This window comes from Plecotus auritus (assembly GCF_963455305.1).
Source record: "Plecotus auritus genome assembly, chromosome: 4".
Taxonomy (NCBI): Eukaryota; Metazoa; Chordata; class Mammalia; order Chiroptera; family Vespertilionidae; genus Plecotus; species Plecotus auritus.
In genome coordinates, this window is record NC_137775.1 from 27,200,601 (window position 1) to 27,217,793 (window position 17,193).

General features: G+C 40.0%; 1 protein-coding gene across 2 annotated transcripts in view; it reads left to right on the forward strand.

Moving 5' to 3' along the window:
- The window catches only part of ARFGEF3 (ARFGEF family member 3), a 149,088-nt gene that overhangs the window by 63,564 nt on the left and 68,331 nt on the right, over nt 1-17,193 (forward strand). For both annotated transcript variants that reach the window (XM_080665273.1, XM_080665274.1), the window contains exons 6-7: nt 12,952-13,074; nt 16,310-16,352. In XM_080665273.1, coding sequence (XP_080521399.1) covers nt 12,952-13,074; nt 16,310-16,352 — 166 coding nt within the window. The remainder of the gene's footprint in view (nt 1-12,951; nt 13,075-16,309; nt 16,353-17,193) is intronic.

Here is a 17,193-nt window from a genome sequence, read left to right on the forward strand (position 1 = left end):
ATTAAATTCCATTCCTGTCTCCTAATCCCCAATGAGTATATTTTGTAGCTGTCACTGGAAAGCCTTCTCTTTTCTGTCTGTATTGATCTGTACTGCAGCCTGGAGCAATTAGTACCTTCCAGCACTCGCATGAGTGTGTTCTATAGGAAACTTGGCTTTTTGACTGTCTGGCATAAACCTTTGGTTTTTGGAGACCTCATCATTCCAGAGCTGTACTTTAATATGCTTAGAATAATTTTCTTTCCATTTCTTGAAAAGAATATCTTCAGGATTTGTATGTTTTGACAAGCGTACACATTCAGACCTTAATGAGGCATTGATATTCTGAATTTTTAAATTACGGAGAAAAAGAAAGCCTTTTAGAGCTCATGGGCTTTTGTTTTTACAATAATGATTACCATTTATTGGGTATACCAGGTAGATGCTAAATACTTCGGGCATATTTTCTTTTTTCATCATTTTTCTCATCATTATTGAAGTATAATTAACAAATGTATATATTTAAGCTGTACAACTCGGTGTTTTGATATATGTATATATTGTGAAACAATCACGACAATCAACTAATTAACATATCTGTCACCTCACCTAGGTAACATAGTCATGGGTAGTATTTATATTGGCTGATTTATGGGCTTTTACAGTATTGTGTGCCATTAAGGGGTGAAAATTAAGAGAAAATTATTTTTGAGCACACAGGACATTTTTATGAATCTATCAAAATAAAAAGAAGTAGATAATTAGCTGACCTCTCACTACAATGTAAGTCAGTTCTCAAATGTGTATTTATATGGTTGGAAAGAACACCTTTCTTTCACACATTTATACGTTTTACTCCATACATGTAAAGAAAGAGAATAGCTGTCAATATTTTTTTAAACTGAATTTTGAGAGCTACCTGTGAGTACTCATTATTGGCAGGTTCATTTTTTTCTATTTTGGTAAGAACACTTAGGATGAGATCTGCCCTCTTAACATAATCTTAAGTGTACAGTATGGTAATGTTAACTATAAGCACAATGATCTAGAGCAGATCTCCACAACTTATTCATCTTATATAACTGAAACTTTATACCCATTGAATAGTAGGTCCTCTATTTATCTCTCCTTCCGGCCCGTGGAAAGCACGACTCTACTCTGTTTTTAAGAATTTGACTATTTTAGATTCCCCATTACTTTTATTTTATTTATTTTGGATATCTGTTTATTGTTTTTGAATTATAATAGAACCTAAAGAAATCTCCTAGTGAATATGCATGTTAACATCTAATGATAGCCTCTTTATAAAAGGTTTATATTTTATACTAGAAGCCCGATGCATGAAGATTCAGGCTAGAATGGGCTTTCCTTTCCCTGGCTGTCGGCACCGCCTTTCCACTCCAGCCCAGCCCCTTTCTGCTCAGGCACCGGAGCCACCTCTTTCCGCTCTGGCCCCTCCTTCCCACACTGCCAGAGGCCCTGAGAGACCGGCGGTGGGGCAGAATGCCTGCATCATTGCCATGGTGACAACGCAAGCATCCTGCCCCTGTCACTTGGCGGCTGAGTATGCAAATTAACCGCCATCTCACTCCTGATTGGCTGGTGGTGTAGCGGAGGTATGGTCAATTTACATGTTTGTCTATTATTAGGTAAGATTAGAGGCCCAGTGCATGAAATACCCGGCCTGCACCCTCTCCAATCTGGGACCCCTCGGGGGATGTCTGACTACTGGTTTAGGGGCATTAACTCCAGCCATTAGGAAAATCATACAGAATGTCCTTGACATACTAACAGTGTGGTTTTATGAGTTGTTTTAATAATAATGGCCATTCCTTTAAATAATATCTGCTTACATACAATATAGCTGGTGCTATGTGAATTCAGAATGTTAATATCACAAAATCATAGAAGTTTATAGTGGAAATAACCTTGAATTGTCTAGTCCAAACTTTTATAAATATTGGAATTCCCTTTTTAAAGATTTTGAATACTTTTTGTCCTAAGAAGCTTAACCAATTTTGCGGCAACCTCTTTTCTGTGAAAGGACTGGGGAACTGGCGGCAGGTGCACAGAGTGGCCGGGCCCACCTGATGGCAGGTCTGGCCACACAGCTTGCCTGCCGCCCCCCTCCCCCCAACCCGCATCCCCCCCTACCCCGCCTAGGCTGAAAGGACTGGGGGACTCCAGCGGGGCTGAGGGGACTGGGCGCTACCATCTTGTGGCTATGGGTGCTGCCATCTTTGTGACGGCCTGATGGTCAGTTTGCATATTCCCTCTATTAGATAGGATTATGTAGAATATTTGATTTAACCAAAAACCACTACAAAATCTAATCCTTACAACTATCACTTTATTTTTTATTGTTGATAGTATTACAGATGTCTCTCATTTACCCCCCATTTACTCCTCTCCTCCCAGCCCTTACCCACCCACCCCAGGTCTTTACTACCCTATTGACTGTGTCCATGGGCTATACATATAAGTTCTTTGGCTTATCTCTTTTTTTTACTTTTAAAATGACAACTGTAGTTTTTTGTGTTTTTTTTTGTGGTTTTTTTTTTATCAGAGCGAAAAGCAGGGCTGGCATGTGGGAGGCAGGCCTGTTAGTCTGTTGCTCTGTGCAGGGTGGGAAGGGAAATGCAGCAGTCGCTGTGCAGCCGGCCCCTGGGAGCTGTGGGGGCATGGGTTGTTGCAGCACCCTATGGTGGGGGATAGCCACCAGGAAGCCCAAGCTGAGAGGAGGAGGAGGTTGCCTTTATCCTCCTCGCAGGAACCAGTTTTTGAATAGGAATCTGAAAGAGTTGGGTGCAGTTCCTGAAGAGTGGACATGCACTGCCCTGGACCACCCAAGTCAAGCATGTTCACTGAGGGCGTCTGGAAGCAGAGTAAAGACTCAGCAGGCCTGTCCAGAATGAGTGAGGCAGCAGGGCACAGTGCTCCCCACCAAAACCTGTAAAGGGAAAAAACAAAACTTTTGTTTTTGAAGAAAATCTCAGCCCGAGAGAGGAAAAGGTAAAGGCCTCGAGCTGGGAGGTAGAAACAGGGCTCCGGAGTCCCGTGTTTAGATATCTACCCAGCTCTACTGCCCCCAGCGTGTTGGATACTGCCCTGGCTTTGGGCTGCTTCTCTGTAAAAGCAACGCTAACAGACCCTCTCAGTGTGGTTGTGCCGATTGGACAAGAGAAGTTGAATCCACATAAATAGCTTTCCGTGCAGGTCCGGCCACATAGTAAATGCTTGGTCAATGTCATTATGGAACTTCACATTGACGGTGGTGTTGAGGTTACCCCTAAATAATATGGCCGATACCCTGAAAGGATGGGTCAGCGAAGGACCAGCTTCCTGAGAGAACTGTAACAAGCTTACTCAAGTCCCCTCTTGTCCTGCCTGCAGCCCACAGAGATTTCCTAGCTGGACAAGAGTTCCCAGTTAGTGTGCAGGTAATGAAGCAGGGGCAGACCATCACGGAGAAACCTGCTACTCAATGCGAGCTTTGACTTGTTGTTCCTAATAAAGACCTGGAACTCTATTCCTTGGAAGGAAGAAGAACTTGGTAAAGTTCTTAAAAATAAACTCTTCATCCTGTGTTTGATAGCGGTGACCTTCCCCTTGCAGGCCCACAGAAGATTCCTCCACCCCCCTGTCTGTGGTGGGACCTAGGATGTAGGCTGCCACTTCTCTCAGGCCTCTCAAATCCACCACTCTGTTTCGATGACTGGATATTCTGGAAGACTCTCCAGCAAGGCAGGGGTAGGGAGACTGCTTCGTAATGGCCCAAGAGTCACCACTTCAAAGCACCTTTGATAAGTGGCAGTGTGCAGCTTGGCCCCTCTGGACCTGGCATGGATACCAGCTTCAGAAGAGAAGGAATCCAGCTCTCTTGTCTGGCCAGCCCATGGTCAGGACATTTCCATATCAGTCTGCTGAGGGAGGCTGAGTGACCCATGAGACAACAATCATAACAGGGCCAGGGGTCACTATCCAGTACCGATCAAAAAGCCACCAAGAGAAACACCCTGGAGAGTACTCCTCCTGCTAAGAAGAATAGTGGACCTTTATTCATGGCTGCGACTCAACATAGTTCTAGGCGTAGCTATAGTTCTGGGTTCTCTGTGGCCATTCTCTCTCAGAGTCAGTAATTCAAAGAAGGCTTGAAAACATATAACATCACTTGCAGTAAGAGACAAGTATAGACACTCCAAGATACTTATCATTTACTCTCTGCCAGGCACTGTTCTAAGAACTTTACCTACTTTAAATCATATAATCCATGTAACAATACTGCAAAGCAGAATAAGGGAAGTGACACGGAGAGAGGTTCACTATCTTTCCCAAAGTCACACAGTTAGGAAGTGGTAGAACCAGGATGCAAAACCAGCGGACATGACTGAGCTTCCAGCCTATACACCGTGCAGCACGTGCTGTCATCAGCTCACCTGTGACAGGCCCACTCACAGGAGCCCATATGCTGCCCCTGTGTAAATGGTGGAAACCCACGAAGGGGCCACCTCTCCCCTCATCCCAAACCATGCTCAGGCATGAATACCCTGCAGACACAATGTTGAAATTAAACTAATCTTGCCTTTTATCTTTAATGTGTATCTTTTTAAGAGAGTAGTTTACATCAGTTCACAGTTGACAGTGAATAAAGATCAGAACAAGAGATGGGCTTACCAAAGGTTCCTATAGGTTCCCATAGAAGGTTGACTATTTTCAATAGTTACTTGATTAAACTTTGACTTCTCCTCTTTACTCAGCACAAATAAGATGCCTAGGGTTGCCCCAGAATTCTGAGTGTTTTGGTCTTAGGCATGCAAACTTGTAAAAGCTTCCTCCCCCTCCCACAGAAATCAAGTTGAGAATCACTGCTCTGATAGTTACTATTCCCTCCAGCCAAGCTTTGTCATAAAACCACGTGGAAATGCGCTGTTGTGCTCTAAGGCCTCAAGTGTGTTCCACCCACCAAATGCATGGGCAGCCCCTCAGGCCCCAACCCAGACCAAGGAATAAGAATCTGCCTTCGTATAAGATCCCCCTATGAATCATATGCATATTAAAGTGAGATCTACAGGTCATGTTCTGCTGGGTTTATAGACCTAAAACCCAGGTGACAACTGCCTTGCCTCTACTTGGCTAATGGGACCACCCCACAAAGGATGGAGTCCCACCCAGCAGCAGCATCCTCTCAATGGTGATCCCCCAATGATATAAGCTTTTGATTCTTCTAATCCCCCTTGCCTTTCATCTTCTGCCACATCATCTCCACATTTTCTCCTTCCCATTTGTCAGCGTGTGATATATATTAAACATATTTATTTTATTTTATTCATTGAGTGTAGAGAGAGACATCAAGTTGTTGTTCTACTTATTTATGCTTTCATTGGTTGCTTCTTGTACGTGCCCTGACCAGAGATTGAACCTCCAACCTTGGCATATCAGGATGACGCTCTTACCAACTGAGCTACCCAACTAGGGCTCAAACATATTTCCTAAATGCTTTAACAGTTGAATCTGCTACAGAGTTATCCCACTCTTCCATCTGAATATGTGTTTTCACCAATAAGACACAGGGTCAGCCTTTAAAAAGGAGGGGAAATGCCCCCACTCAATCCATATTTAGGTAACCTGGCATAAAAAAGAGCATAGAGTAGATCTATTTATAGGAAAACATAGCAACAACTTATAAATGTAAGTATATGGATCAGTAGTTATAAATATTAGATTATCAAATGAATAATGTATAGGTAATTTGAGGAAGGATAATAGTAGAATCATCTGAAATCATTGTTTACTTCAGATACATGAGATAGGAATAAACATCTTTCTTATAAAAGGCCTTCATTTTATGGGTGTGTGTGTTTTTTAATTTACAAAATAGCTTACAGTCTTGGTTTTCACTATAGCAATCATTTAAGAAATGCTTTTTCATCACCAAAATGGGGGAATTACAAAAGAGACTTATACTGTCACACACACAAAAATAATAGTGCTCTGTAGACTTACTGATATCCAATGATTTTTGTAAGTGCCCAAGTGCTTTTCACCTGCTAACTTAGCCTTTGAAAATCTGCATCTCTATTTTCAAAGCAGGACATTTCAGCCTAAATCTACCACTTAGCTCCAGGAAGCTTTCTTGGTTGTATCTGAACTTTCCATAAAGATAAGTCTTGCCCAGCTGGCATGACTCAGTGGTTGAGCATCAACCTATGAACCAGGAGGTCACGGTTCTATTTCCTATCAGGGCACAGGCCCGGGTTGCAGGCTTGATCCCTGCCACCCTATAAGGCATGCAGGAGGCAGCCAATCAATGATTCTCTCTCATTAATGATAATTTCTCTCTCTCCCTTCCTCTATGAAATCAATTAAAATATATTTTTAAAAAAAGATTAAGTCTTTAACTTAAAGGGGAAAAAGTGATATTTTCTCCTCTTGTCATGTTTGATATAGCTAGGGAGATAATTTATAAAAACGCTTTCAAATAAACCATTAAAATAGCTATGGAAATGTTGGGAAAGAGTCCAGACATTCTTTTCTTTCATACTCTGGTGACCATTACTCAAAGATAGTGCTTATGCTGAAACCTGTGGATCAGGAAATGGGATGTGTACTTAAGTATGAAAAATGAGGCTATTTCCCCAAGGCACTGTTTGAAACTTTACAAGGATCGTTAAGCATTTAAAATGTAAATAGGAAGGTGGCACCTTCATTTGTGTGTCTAACTTAACTTGCTTAATTAAACTGTGGTAATGAAAGTTTTTTCAGTACAGGGTCTTCCATGATACAGGAGGAATTAGAAATATCACCAAATTTAGAAATGGACAGTTATGAAATATCCAACATGTGTTTTCTATTCAGCTTTATGAATTATCATTTCTAAAACTCTATATGGACACATAATTCTTCTCTTTATTGATTGAAAGCTGGGCCCAAGATTTCTCTTGCTATGGTCAAATTAGCAGATAACATTGAGTTTGCCAGGTTAGCTAGCTTAATAGGAAAAGCTGTGGAAATAACATTGCCCAGGTCCTGGGGGTTCAAGAAAGAGGTGGTGCCAAAACCAGAAGGTCTATCAAGTTAATTTGAAGATGGTTAATGATGATGTTTCATTGGGAAGAACACGCCTGCTGAAGGCTCCTTTATGGCATTTTCTCAGTGAGAAAGTCAGTTTGTAAATGTGTATTTTCTGGTTTGATCTTATTGACTCATGGGAAACTTCTAGTCTCTGATTCTGTGGCATGCTGTCAGGTTCAAGCAAAGTTCGTCTCAAAGATTATTGTTTTATTTTTTAAGATTCTTACTTTCAGGGACCTTCTTTCACTTCCATCTATCTATCCATCCTTCAATTCCGAAACACTGATTAGTAATAGTTGAGTCCTTAGGGCATGTCAGTAGTAGCATTTCCCATACATTCTCTTTTAATCTTTACCACAACCAAGCTAGATAAAGAACCCCAGGGAAAGTGAAGTTCATTTGCTTGTCTAAGGTTCTTTAGCAAGACATTCAAATCCAGACTCTTTATATGCAAATATGTGCTGGTGACCACTATGCAGTATTGCTTCCTGGTAACCACCGTCTTAGAAGTAGGATCTTGCCATAATAATATTAGCAACCGACTGAAATTCTTAGGAGTCTTACCCACCTGAGACCTTTACCACGGCATTTAATTTGATAATGGCTCTATGGTCTTTTTACATGTGAAGCAGAAGTATTGATGAATTTCACCTTCTTTGTGTGACCATGGATTCAAGTGACCATTAGTCATATGCCACTTTCTTGAGTATTTTTACATATTGATACACAGTTTATCTTTTCTGAGCATTGTTACCATCACAGGATTTGGAGTGTAGTTTAGTTCCACTTGTTACCCCAGGGACCTTCAAAAACATTGAAGCCCAAGATCTGCCTCCAGAAATTTCAATGCAATGATTCTGGTTGTCATTAAAGTATTTTTTTAATTGAGCTGACTTACAACCCTTGAAATGTTCAGTGGTACCTTTTCTAAGTCTATTTCTGAGATATACTTCAAATAAAGTAATCTACAATTAAGGGCAGATAGTCTCCAGATATGACACAGATGACCTGATCCATTTCTCTTTGAAGCATCTTATTTGCTAGGTTCTTGTAAGGAGGGGCGGGGGGGAGGAGTAACCCTACCTCCTGGCAAGAGAAATGGCCAAAGGAGCCCAAACCATTGCCTCAAACCAGCTGAGGCCATTGGAGTAAAGAAATCCCATTTTAAGGGACTGTTTTCTCCACTTTTCCTTCTGGAAACACTTCCTTCTTTGCGGGTAAGTCAGTCTCTGTACTGACTCTGTTTTGACTCCTCTGAGGTTTCTGTTCTTTGGCAACTTACTGCCAGATGAGCTTTGAGCAAACTCGTTTTTTGTGCAAGGAATTTCCACACTCGCCTTTAATTCTCTGACTTGTATGGCTCTTGAAGAACTTATTTAGAATTAGAAGACACGGAGCAATGCAGTTCCTCTCTACTTCCTTTGGGCTGGCCCAGAGGGCAGAGGCTAGAGTTCAGTAGATCCTTGTAGACCAAGCAGAAGGCTCTGCCTGAGAAGGTGCAGGGATGGATGGGCTGAGGTATCTGAATCCATTTTAACATGGCAGCTAAGCCAAGAAGACTGAGGAAGAGGAAGAGGGAAGTGACAGTCAGAGTTGTCCATGTATGCCTGGGCATGTTAAGAGTTTCCTTTTAACTGAGATCCAAAAGGAAAACCAGCAAAATTCCTACTCAAGCATGGTGATTAGACTTTCAGTAAACCCTGTGTGTGTATGTGTGTGCGCCTGTGCGTTTGCATCAGCAGGACCCATTTATTGAGGTGCTCCTGTTTCACACCTACTTGTTATTGCCATTTAGCTGGAAACAGCCTGGTCACTGACTTGTCCATGTGATTCAACAGAGTTTAGACTTGTAGTGTTAATCAAAATTTTCTTAGTTTCTAACATGATCAATAAGCATTCATAGTCTTCCCTGCATAAAAGACAGTTCTGCTTTCTTGCCGTTTAATCTCTGATCCTTTTATTTTTATCACCATAAATTATTTTTATCTCTATAAAAATATTCCAAATGGAAACCTGCTAGCTCTTCTCTTTATGGGACTTATTACTCAGTACCATGCACTGTTTTGACAAAGCTGCACCACTAATCCTTCAGATAGGAAAGAGAAGGTAAATGCACAATTCAACATAGTGAAGCTCATATGCATTTTGCAAAGTTAAGCAAATTTCTATTGTGGAAGCTTTTTAAAAACTTATCACTTTGGCCAGTGTTGAATATCTGCTACATTCCACTCTGCTGCTTCATATTTAATCATAGTGAGTCCACCCTGGGTTTAACCTAGTACTGTTATTTATCAATCTACTTACTCAATGACATAAAACTCGTATTGTTATATATGGCTTGCAGACTTGGCTTTGTGTTTTTTGTTTTTTTTCTCCTTCTGCTGTCGGGGTTTAATTTGCTTCACTAACAATTTGTTTTTGCTCTCAGTTGTGTTTAGCATGCCGTAAACCTGGATGTCCACAATTGCATGAAATGATCAAAATGTCCATTATGAAACTCCTCACTGCCCTGTGTCTTCGTGCGTTCCCTGGTGATCAGGGGCCTGTGGCTTTTCACAAGGTATTGGACTTGGTCCCTTGAGCCTCTAGCAGAGGTCCAGAACTGAGGCTTTTTAAGCGTCAATTCTACACTACGAAAGCAACGGGCATGGGACGTGAAAGTAACATTGGAGATACAAAAAGAGGAAATTGATGAGCCCTTTTCCAGAAACTCAGCCTGCATTTGGACTTGGTATTCTCTTAGCATCTCTGATTCAATGTGCTCATTTTAGCACTGCCCCATAGTAGAAAAAAAAACACCACCATTCACAATGTGAAAACTCATTGGCTTTTAATATAGTGGTCAGGTTTATCATGAAAACCCTAGTTCTATGAATCTTACCACTTTACCAATTTATTATTATTATTATTATATCATATGTAAGAAACTTTTCTTTAGAAGATGTCAGGATAGCTGAAAGCATTTCTTCCTGGGCATCTAAAGATAGCAAGTTATCATACACATGCTCATTTTTACATTTAAAAAGATACCCTTTGGTCACATGAGTATTTATAATCCCAATGTGGGCAGAATGAGCTTCTTTAATTAATTCTTTATCTAAAAAAGCAGAGTAAACATGCTTACCTTTTCCCTTAATAAAATGCCTCCTGCAGTAAGTCATTTTCACTGTTATACCTCTAAACACTGAAAACGGTGGTGACATTAAAAGTTGAAGAAATACGTTTGGTATCTGGGAAGTTTTCTGCATACAGTGCTGCTTGTGTTACTTAAAATCCAGGTCCTCGTGTGTGCTTTCTTTCATGAGTTTAAAGTGACTGATACAATTTTTTAAGGAAGGTTTTATAGTGGGTATGGCTCTTAGTATTCAGTAGAATTGTGTTTATATTGATTTAAAGTACGTAGTTCAGCTTTCAAAATAGCTACTCTTTCATCTTTAATGCTTCTGAGACTTTAAATTTCTCCTGAAATTTAAGCTTAGCAATCTGAAAGATCAACAGTTATAAAGATTTCTTGGGAAAATATAAGATTTAAAGAAAACTTGAATTCTGAGGTATAAATAGTACCAGAGTGCCTAATTACACTATAGAGAATTTGGTTTCATCAAAGTGAACCAGTGCACTCATTTAGATGTATTTTCAAGGCTTTTAAACTGTTTTATCACATGCAGAAATAAAGGCCTTTCAGGACTAAAACACCTTTTTTTCTAAGTATGTATAAATAGTACCTTCGAGTACATTACAATCCATGATCATCTGAGAAAATGAGTTTGAAGTTAACATGCCCTAAAAATGGTAGTTTGAAAAACAAATATTTTGAAACTTGCTCTTACTTTTTTCACATGATATGAATAAATCCAAGCCAACTTCCAAATATACTTTTGAGTTTTAAATGCTCATTTGGAATATTAAGCATTTAACAGGAGATAAATTTAACTGTTAGAAAATATTTACTTTTACTCAGTTAATTTTACCAAAAAGGCAATTACAGAGAGGCCTGACAGAAAATTCTAGCTTAAGCATTAGCAGCTACAGAGGTTAACATTTAGTCTCTCTCCCATCTCAGTTATCAATCATCAAATTAAATTTGCCATTTAGGTGAGAACCTAGTATTTTCACTGTAGATAATCTCGGAGTTATTCCTAGAAAAATAATTTAGGCATACTATATCCCTTTTTCTTTTCGTAGGACTAAATATGCTTGGTAAAATGGAAAGGATTGCATACATTAGGGAGAAAAAAGGTGGACCAATTTAAAGTATGCATTTATTTTTATGCCCATTCCTATACCTTTCTGAGAAATTAGAGGCAATAAAATCTAAAAAGTCATGACATTGAGCAGCAGCATCTTCCAGTGAGAGATTTTTCGCCTCAAAAAATTGGGATTTCTCCATGCTGCAGCCATCAGGGAGCCTCCTCAGGTTCCACTGGACATACAGACTCACAAGATACAAATAGGCCACAACTGGCATTATATTCCCTTGGCAGGATATAGGACAGGGAGCAGACACAGGTCAATGGCAGGCATTTGTCTTTCCTAGGCATCCTAACGCCAATAATGAGGGCAGCCTCTCGGATTAGGAGCAAGAAGATAAGAGCACCTTGTGAGTGCAGTCACCTTGGCTTAGGAGCCCCATGTTTCAACTAAAGTTGACCCTGAACAACACAGGAGATAGGGGCACCACCCACTCATGCAATAGTGCGTGGTGCCCCTATCTCTTAACTACCAATAGCCTGCTATTGACTGGAAGCCTTCTCGATGACCTGAACAATTGATTGACCTATGTTAATGTTATATACTGTATTCTTACAATAAAGTAAGCTAGAGAAAATAAAATGTTCTTAATAAAAATCGTAAGGAAGAGAAAATACATTTGCAGTTCTGTACTATATTTATCAATACCGTAAGTTTTTAAAAATTCATGTGTAAATGAACCAGGCAGTACAAGACCATGTTGTTCAGGGTCGACTGTATATAGGAACCAACATCTCTATACCTGCATAGTCGGAGCTTGCAGAGTTCCCTCAGAGGACATGAGCTATGACAAGGGTCACTCAGGGATGCTCAAACCGGTGACTCCTTACTAGATTTTTAAAGTTCGTTCCCAGGTTTCCCGATTCAGATACAGCTTAGTAATCAGGGGGACATTTTACCATAAGCCATGCTGCCTAGTAACACAGCTGATGTCCACCTTTATCAGGTTTCCAGGAGAACGCGGAGAGAGAGTTAACCCAAGGTCAGGCTTGTTTATAGAGCAGAAGAAAGGGCTTCAGTTATCCTCTCCCCACACCTGGTAACTCGGGAGTTAGTAACTCTGCTCTATTTTGCCCTGAAGGGAGCTTTTCCTGCTTAATTTCCAGCCACCTGAGTTTATCCCAGACAGAATTATTGGGCATATCTTTAAAAATAGTTTATTGATTTTTTTTTTTTTTTACAGAGAGGAAGAGAGAGGGATAGAGAGGTAGAAACATCGATGAGAAACATCGATCAGCTGCCTCCTGCACACCTCCCACTAGGGCTGTGCCCGCAACCAAGGTACATGCCCTTGACTGTAATCGAACTTGGGACCCTTCAGTCCCCAGGCCAATGCTTTATCCACTGAGCCAAACTGGTTAGGGCTATTGGGCATATCTTAACACCACTACATTGCATTCTTCTCTGGTGCTCAGAAGAATGAGCTCCTAAGAGGGACGATCTGTAGGGAAATAATACTTTTCCTACATGCTTAAAACATAAATGCTCAGGGATTTAAAATATATGTAGGACTCAATGATAGCTAGTTCTAAATCAGGCTGACTTTCTGTTTAAGAGCAATTTCATATCCTCTCCGGTTAATTCCAAAGCATGTTGATAATAGACTGATATCTATGGAGTGTGTATGTTGCTGTCTTATCTCTTTACCAGGTGTGCATTGAGACATACACATGTAGCTGTCACCAGCGTAGTATAAACACTGCTGTGCGGGCCACTCTCAGTCAGATGCTGAGTGACTTGACTTTACAGTTACGACAAAGGCAGGAGAATACGGTGAGCCTTGCGATATCCACACGTTCATCACAGTCTTTGCCAGTGTCTCTGTGTGTAACCGCATGTATGTGTCCCCAACCCCACATATCCCCCACTCCACAAGCTCCCCACCCCCAAACTCTGCCAGGGCTGCTCCCTACTGAAACAATGGAAGGGCTGGCTTGGTTTTGAAGAACATTTATTTATATAAATTAAGATCCTTAAATATATATTTGCCTGTTTCACTCCAAAGCTTTGGGAGTGTTGTCCTTACAGTTTCTGTCGTTATTTTAGTCATTATTTTGAAATTCACTTTTCTTTTGTAATCTTTTTTTAAAAACTTACCAGATTAAAAATATGTTATATAAAAGTACTATAACTTATTAACAAATACCAGAAGTAAATTCAAAATTAATAGCAGTTAATGCCACGCCTTGAGGTTTGTATCTGAGGGTTTCTTACTAACTAAAGAATTGCGGCTGGTGGTCTCCCTCACCTGCGGGCACCGCAGAGTGAGGCTGGACTTGTCGTCTTTCTGTCATCAAAACACCCTGGAGCTTTTTGCTCTGAACTTGAACAGATTGTGTAACATGAGTGTTCCAGGGAAAACATAAATGTAATTGGCTTCTTGCATAAATTATCTTCTGGGAATGTTAATGAGGAGATGATTCCTCTTCAAAATTGGTGTTTTGTTTTATCTTTTAAATCTGCCTCTGTAAGAACTCAGATTAAAGTTCTTTTAAAATCTGCAAAAAGTATTCTGAAGTAAACACTTTATTGTTTTTTAGGATGGGAAGTGTCAGTCACAGTCTGAAATATCTCAGAAATTAATTTTAGAATTTAAGATTTTATGTTTAACTTCAAATATTGCTAACTTTTAACTTCAATTACTATGTAATTTTTAGAAAATCATGGACTTGAGTGGAACTTTTGAGATTATCTGGTCAAATTTTTTCATTCCTCATAAAGACAGATAAGGACATGAAGCCCAAAGAGGTGAAATTGAAATCTAAAATTAATGAGCTTACCAGTGAGAGAGCCAGAACTAACCCCTGCTCTCCTGAGTCCCAGCTCAGGTTATTAATATGAGCTCTGGCAGCCAGTGTTGGGAAAAACAAACACTAATCAGATAAAAACTAATATTGATATTTTTCTTTTGTGTTTTCTCTGTCCAAAGTCCAAGTTTCTATTTAAAAAGTAATGGTTTTAATTTTAAATTTTTTTAAATATGTTTTTACTGATTTCAGAGAGGGAAGAAGGGGAAGAGAGAGAGAAACATCAGTGATGAGAGAATCATTGATTGGCTGCCTCTTACATGCCCCCTACTGGGGATTGAGCTAGCAACCCGGGCATGTGCCCTTGACCGAAATCCAACACAGGACGCTTCAGTCCACAGGCCGACACTGAGCCAAATCAGCTAGGGCAAATTTTAAGTATTTTAATTATATTAGCTTACTCTTAGTTAAAATAATTTCATGTATGCTAGCATTTGAATGTGGTGGTGTGACAATATTAGTTTAAAGTAAGTTCAAATCTATAAATAGAAAACATTAAGAGAAAAAAGTATTTTTAATGGAAATAAACCCAAGATGTTGAGAATTATCATGTTCATATACAGTCAGTCATATTCCATCTTTTCTAAATGGCCACATGATGAAATATTAGAATAGTAATGATATCTTAATGTTTTGAGATGGAATATTTCAATACAACTTCGTAGTTTCAAAGTGATTTCAATTATACTAGTCATTTAATCTTATTTTTAAAATTTTAAGTAGGAGATCATTAGGTGTCAGATGACTCAGCCTTACAGCTCATGTTGCTCTTTTGTAAGAATGATGACAGGTATATTCGGTAAGAGCTGGATAAAACCCAAGGGTTATTTGCCTCTGTCCTGCATGGCTAATCAGCCTTCTGGTCCTGCTCATCACTGACCATCTGGACTCACTCCAACCGGAGGCAAGATCCCAAACTAGGTAGAAAATTAATGTTTCCTATTACTGCCTTTCTGTTACTCATGCGGTCCCTGGAGATGTTTTCATGTCCCAGAAAGACTCAGTGCTCAGTATGCTAATATTCAGAGCATTTGTGATGTCTACTAGAGAAACTAAGTCTCACCACCTAAGAACGGTTATTTTAAAAAGCCATTAAAGGGAATGGTCCAAGGAGGCTGTGTGTTCTCCCTCGGGACACTGAGCATTACCTGGGGAAGCTATGCGGTGTGCAGTGTGAGCCATCACTGGAGAGACATTGCAGGCCATCTCAGAATTAGGAAGACTTAAATGCTATGGAAAGAAAATCAATCTAGAATGCCAAAAGCACTAACATGAACTGTGCCTTCAACCTAATGTCTGCCTGCATCCCACCCCACCTCCCAGTACAGGTTAGCATTTCACAAAGAATGTGTAGAAGCAGCTGAGCTTGCAAATTAGGGAACAGAGAATACTAGAAATATGTTCCTATAACAAGTTTAAAAACAAACAGTGCCATAGGATGATTTATATGTCTTGTAGGTGATTAGTATGAAAATGCCCTCTTACTATCTCCCTGTGCTAAGAGTTGGGGAGACTGTAGAGCCTATTTCCTATTCTCTGCTCAGCAGTCATGGAATTCTCCCTGCAATGGAAGTCAGTGTAACTGTTTGTAAATACCTTCCCCTTCCTATTCTCCCTTCCGTCAAGGTTATGTCTCTACCTTGATAGTTCGGATCTACCAAGCGATGGCCTAGACTGGTTGGTCTGGTCTGACAGCTGGAAATTAATATGCCACCCATCAAGGAGGAAACTGGTACTCAGACCAGCAGTCATCTTTGGACCTGGATTTTGAAGTCCAGAAACAGATCCTTCTATGACTTAAGACTCTGTATTCTTCAGGTGCCAATCAGAGTGTAGTCTGTGACCTTAGGAAATATAATTATCCCTGCAAAGGTAACTCAGCTGTTTAGGTGGGTATTGTCCCCCAGTCATAGCTCAGCACCCTGGAATGAAATAGTGTATTACAGGGCTTAAACTCCCAGGAAGTTTATGGACTCTTGAATGAATTATTTTTGCAATTGATAAGCTCAGTTCCAGACATACATTTTCCTAAATACCATGAATAATGAAATGCTATCAAGACCTGGAGGGTGAGCTTAGGTGAGTTTGCTGAGTGCAGAGCACTCAAAATGACATCTTGTTTCTAAGAATTTTCCATTGTTTAAGTCCGGATTTTTCTTGCCTGGATCTACTAATTGTCCTGTGTGTGTCTCCCTTACTAGATAATTGAAAACCCAGATATCCCACAGGAATTCGGGAATCAAGGTATTGAATTTGATTTTTGCTAGTTCTCAGTTTAAAAAGTGGGTATTAGAATGCCTCCCGTGTGCTTTGTGTTGGGGGTGTAGGGATGAGTAGAGCTGTCAGGGGAGTCCACCACTCTCCCTGGAGCTTCTGTTTAGCTTTGCCTTACGTGGTATGATTAAACCAGCTGTTGTCTTCCTTCCTCCTACACTCTTATGCCAGCCACACCTGGTCCTGTTCCAACAGTGAGAGGGAAATGAACTCTTCATAGACCTTCCTGTTGGAGGCTGGTTTTTTAGTTACTTCGTTCTTTATGAACCAGGTGTATTAATTGTTAAAATGAGAATGGGATGGAGGGTGGTAGAACCCTGATTGGTACAAAGTGCTATTGCACCCAAATTATGTTTGTGAAGTACCAGTTTTTTGATATGAAAAACGAGTCATCTCATAAGGAATCTTGGAGAGGACAGGAACCAAGGTAAGGAACTTTGATTCTGACCCCACAGGAGAAAGAAAAAACAGAGGTCCACATGTAATTAATAAGCAGTTTGATTTTTTTTTTTTTAATGTTTGGTAGTATTGTTTTCGGAAAGAGATGGAAAATTCAAATCATCTTATCATAAAAAAAGGGTAATGTACATTTTATATCAGATTTTATTCAGTGGTTTAAAAATATTGGAAATACTGCCTTTTTTGATATTTTTGACAGTTAACAGCGAGAAGGGGTGGAGTAGAGAGACGATAGAAAAGAGGGAATGAAAGGGGGAGAGAGCTACACACAGCCACAATGAGGAGAAGGAGAGTAAATAAAAGAAACAAGAGAAAAATATCCAAAGTCATTTTCTAAATCATTGCTGGAGTG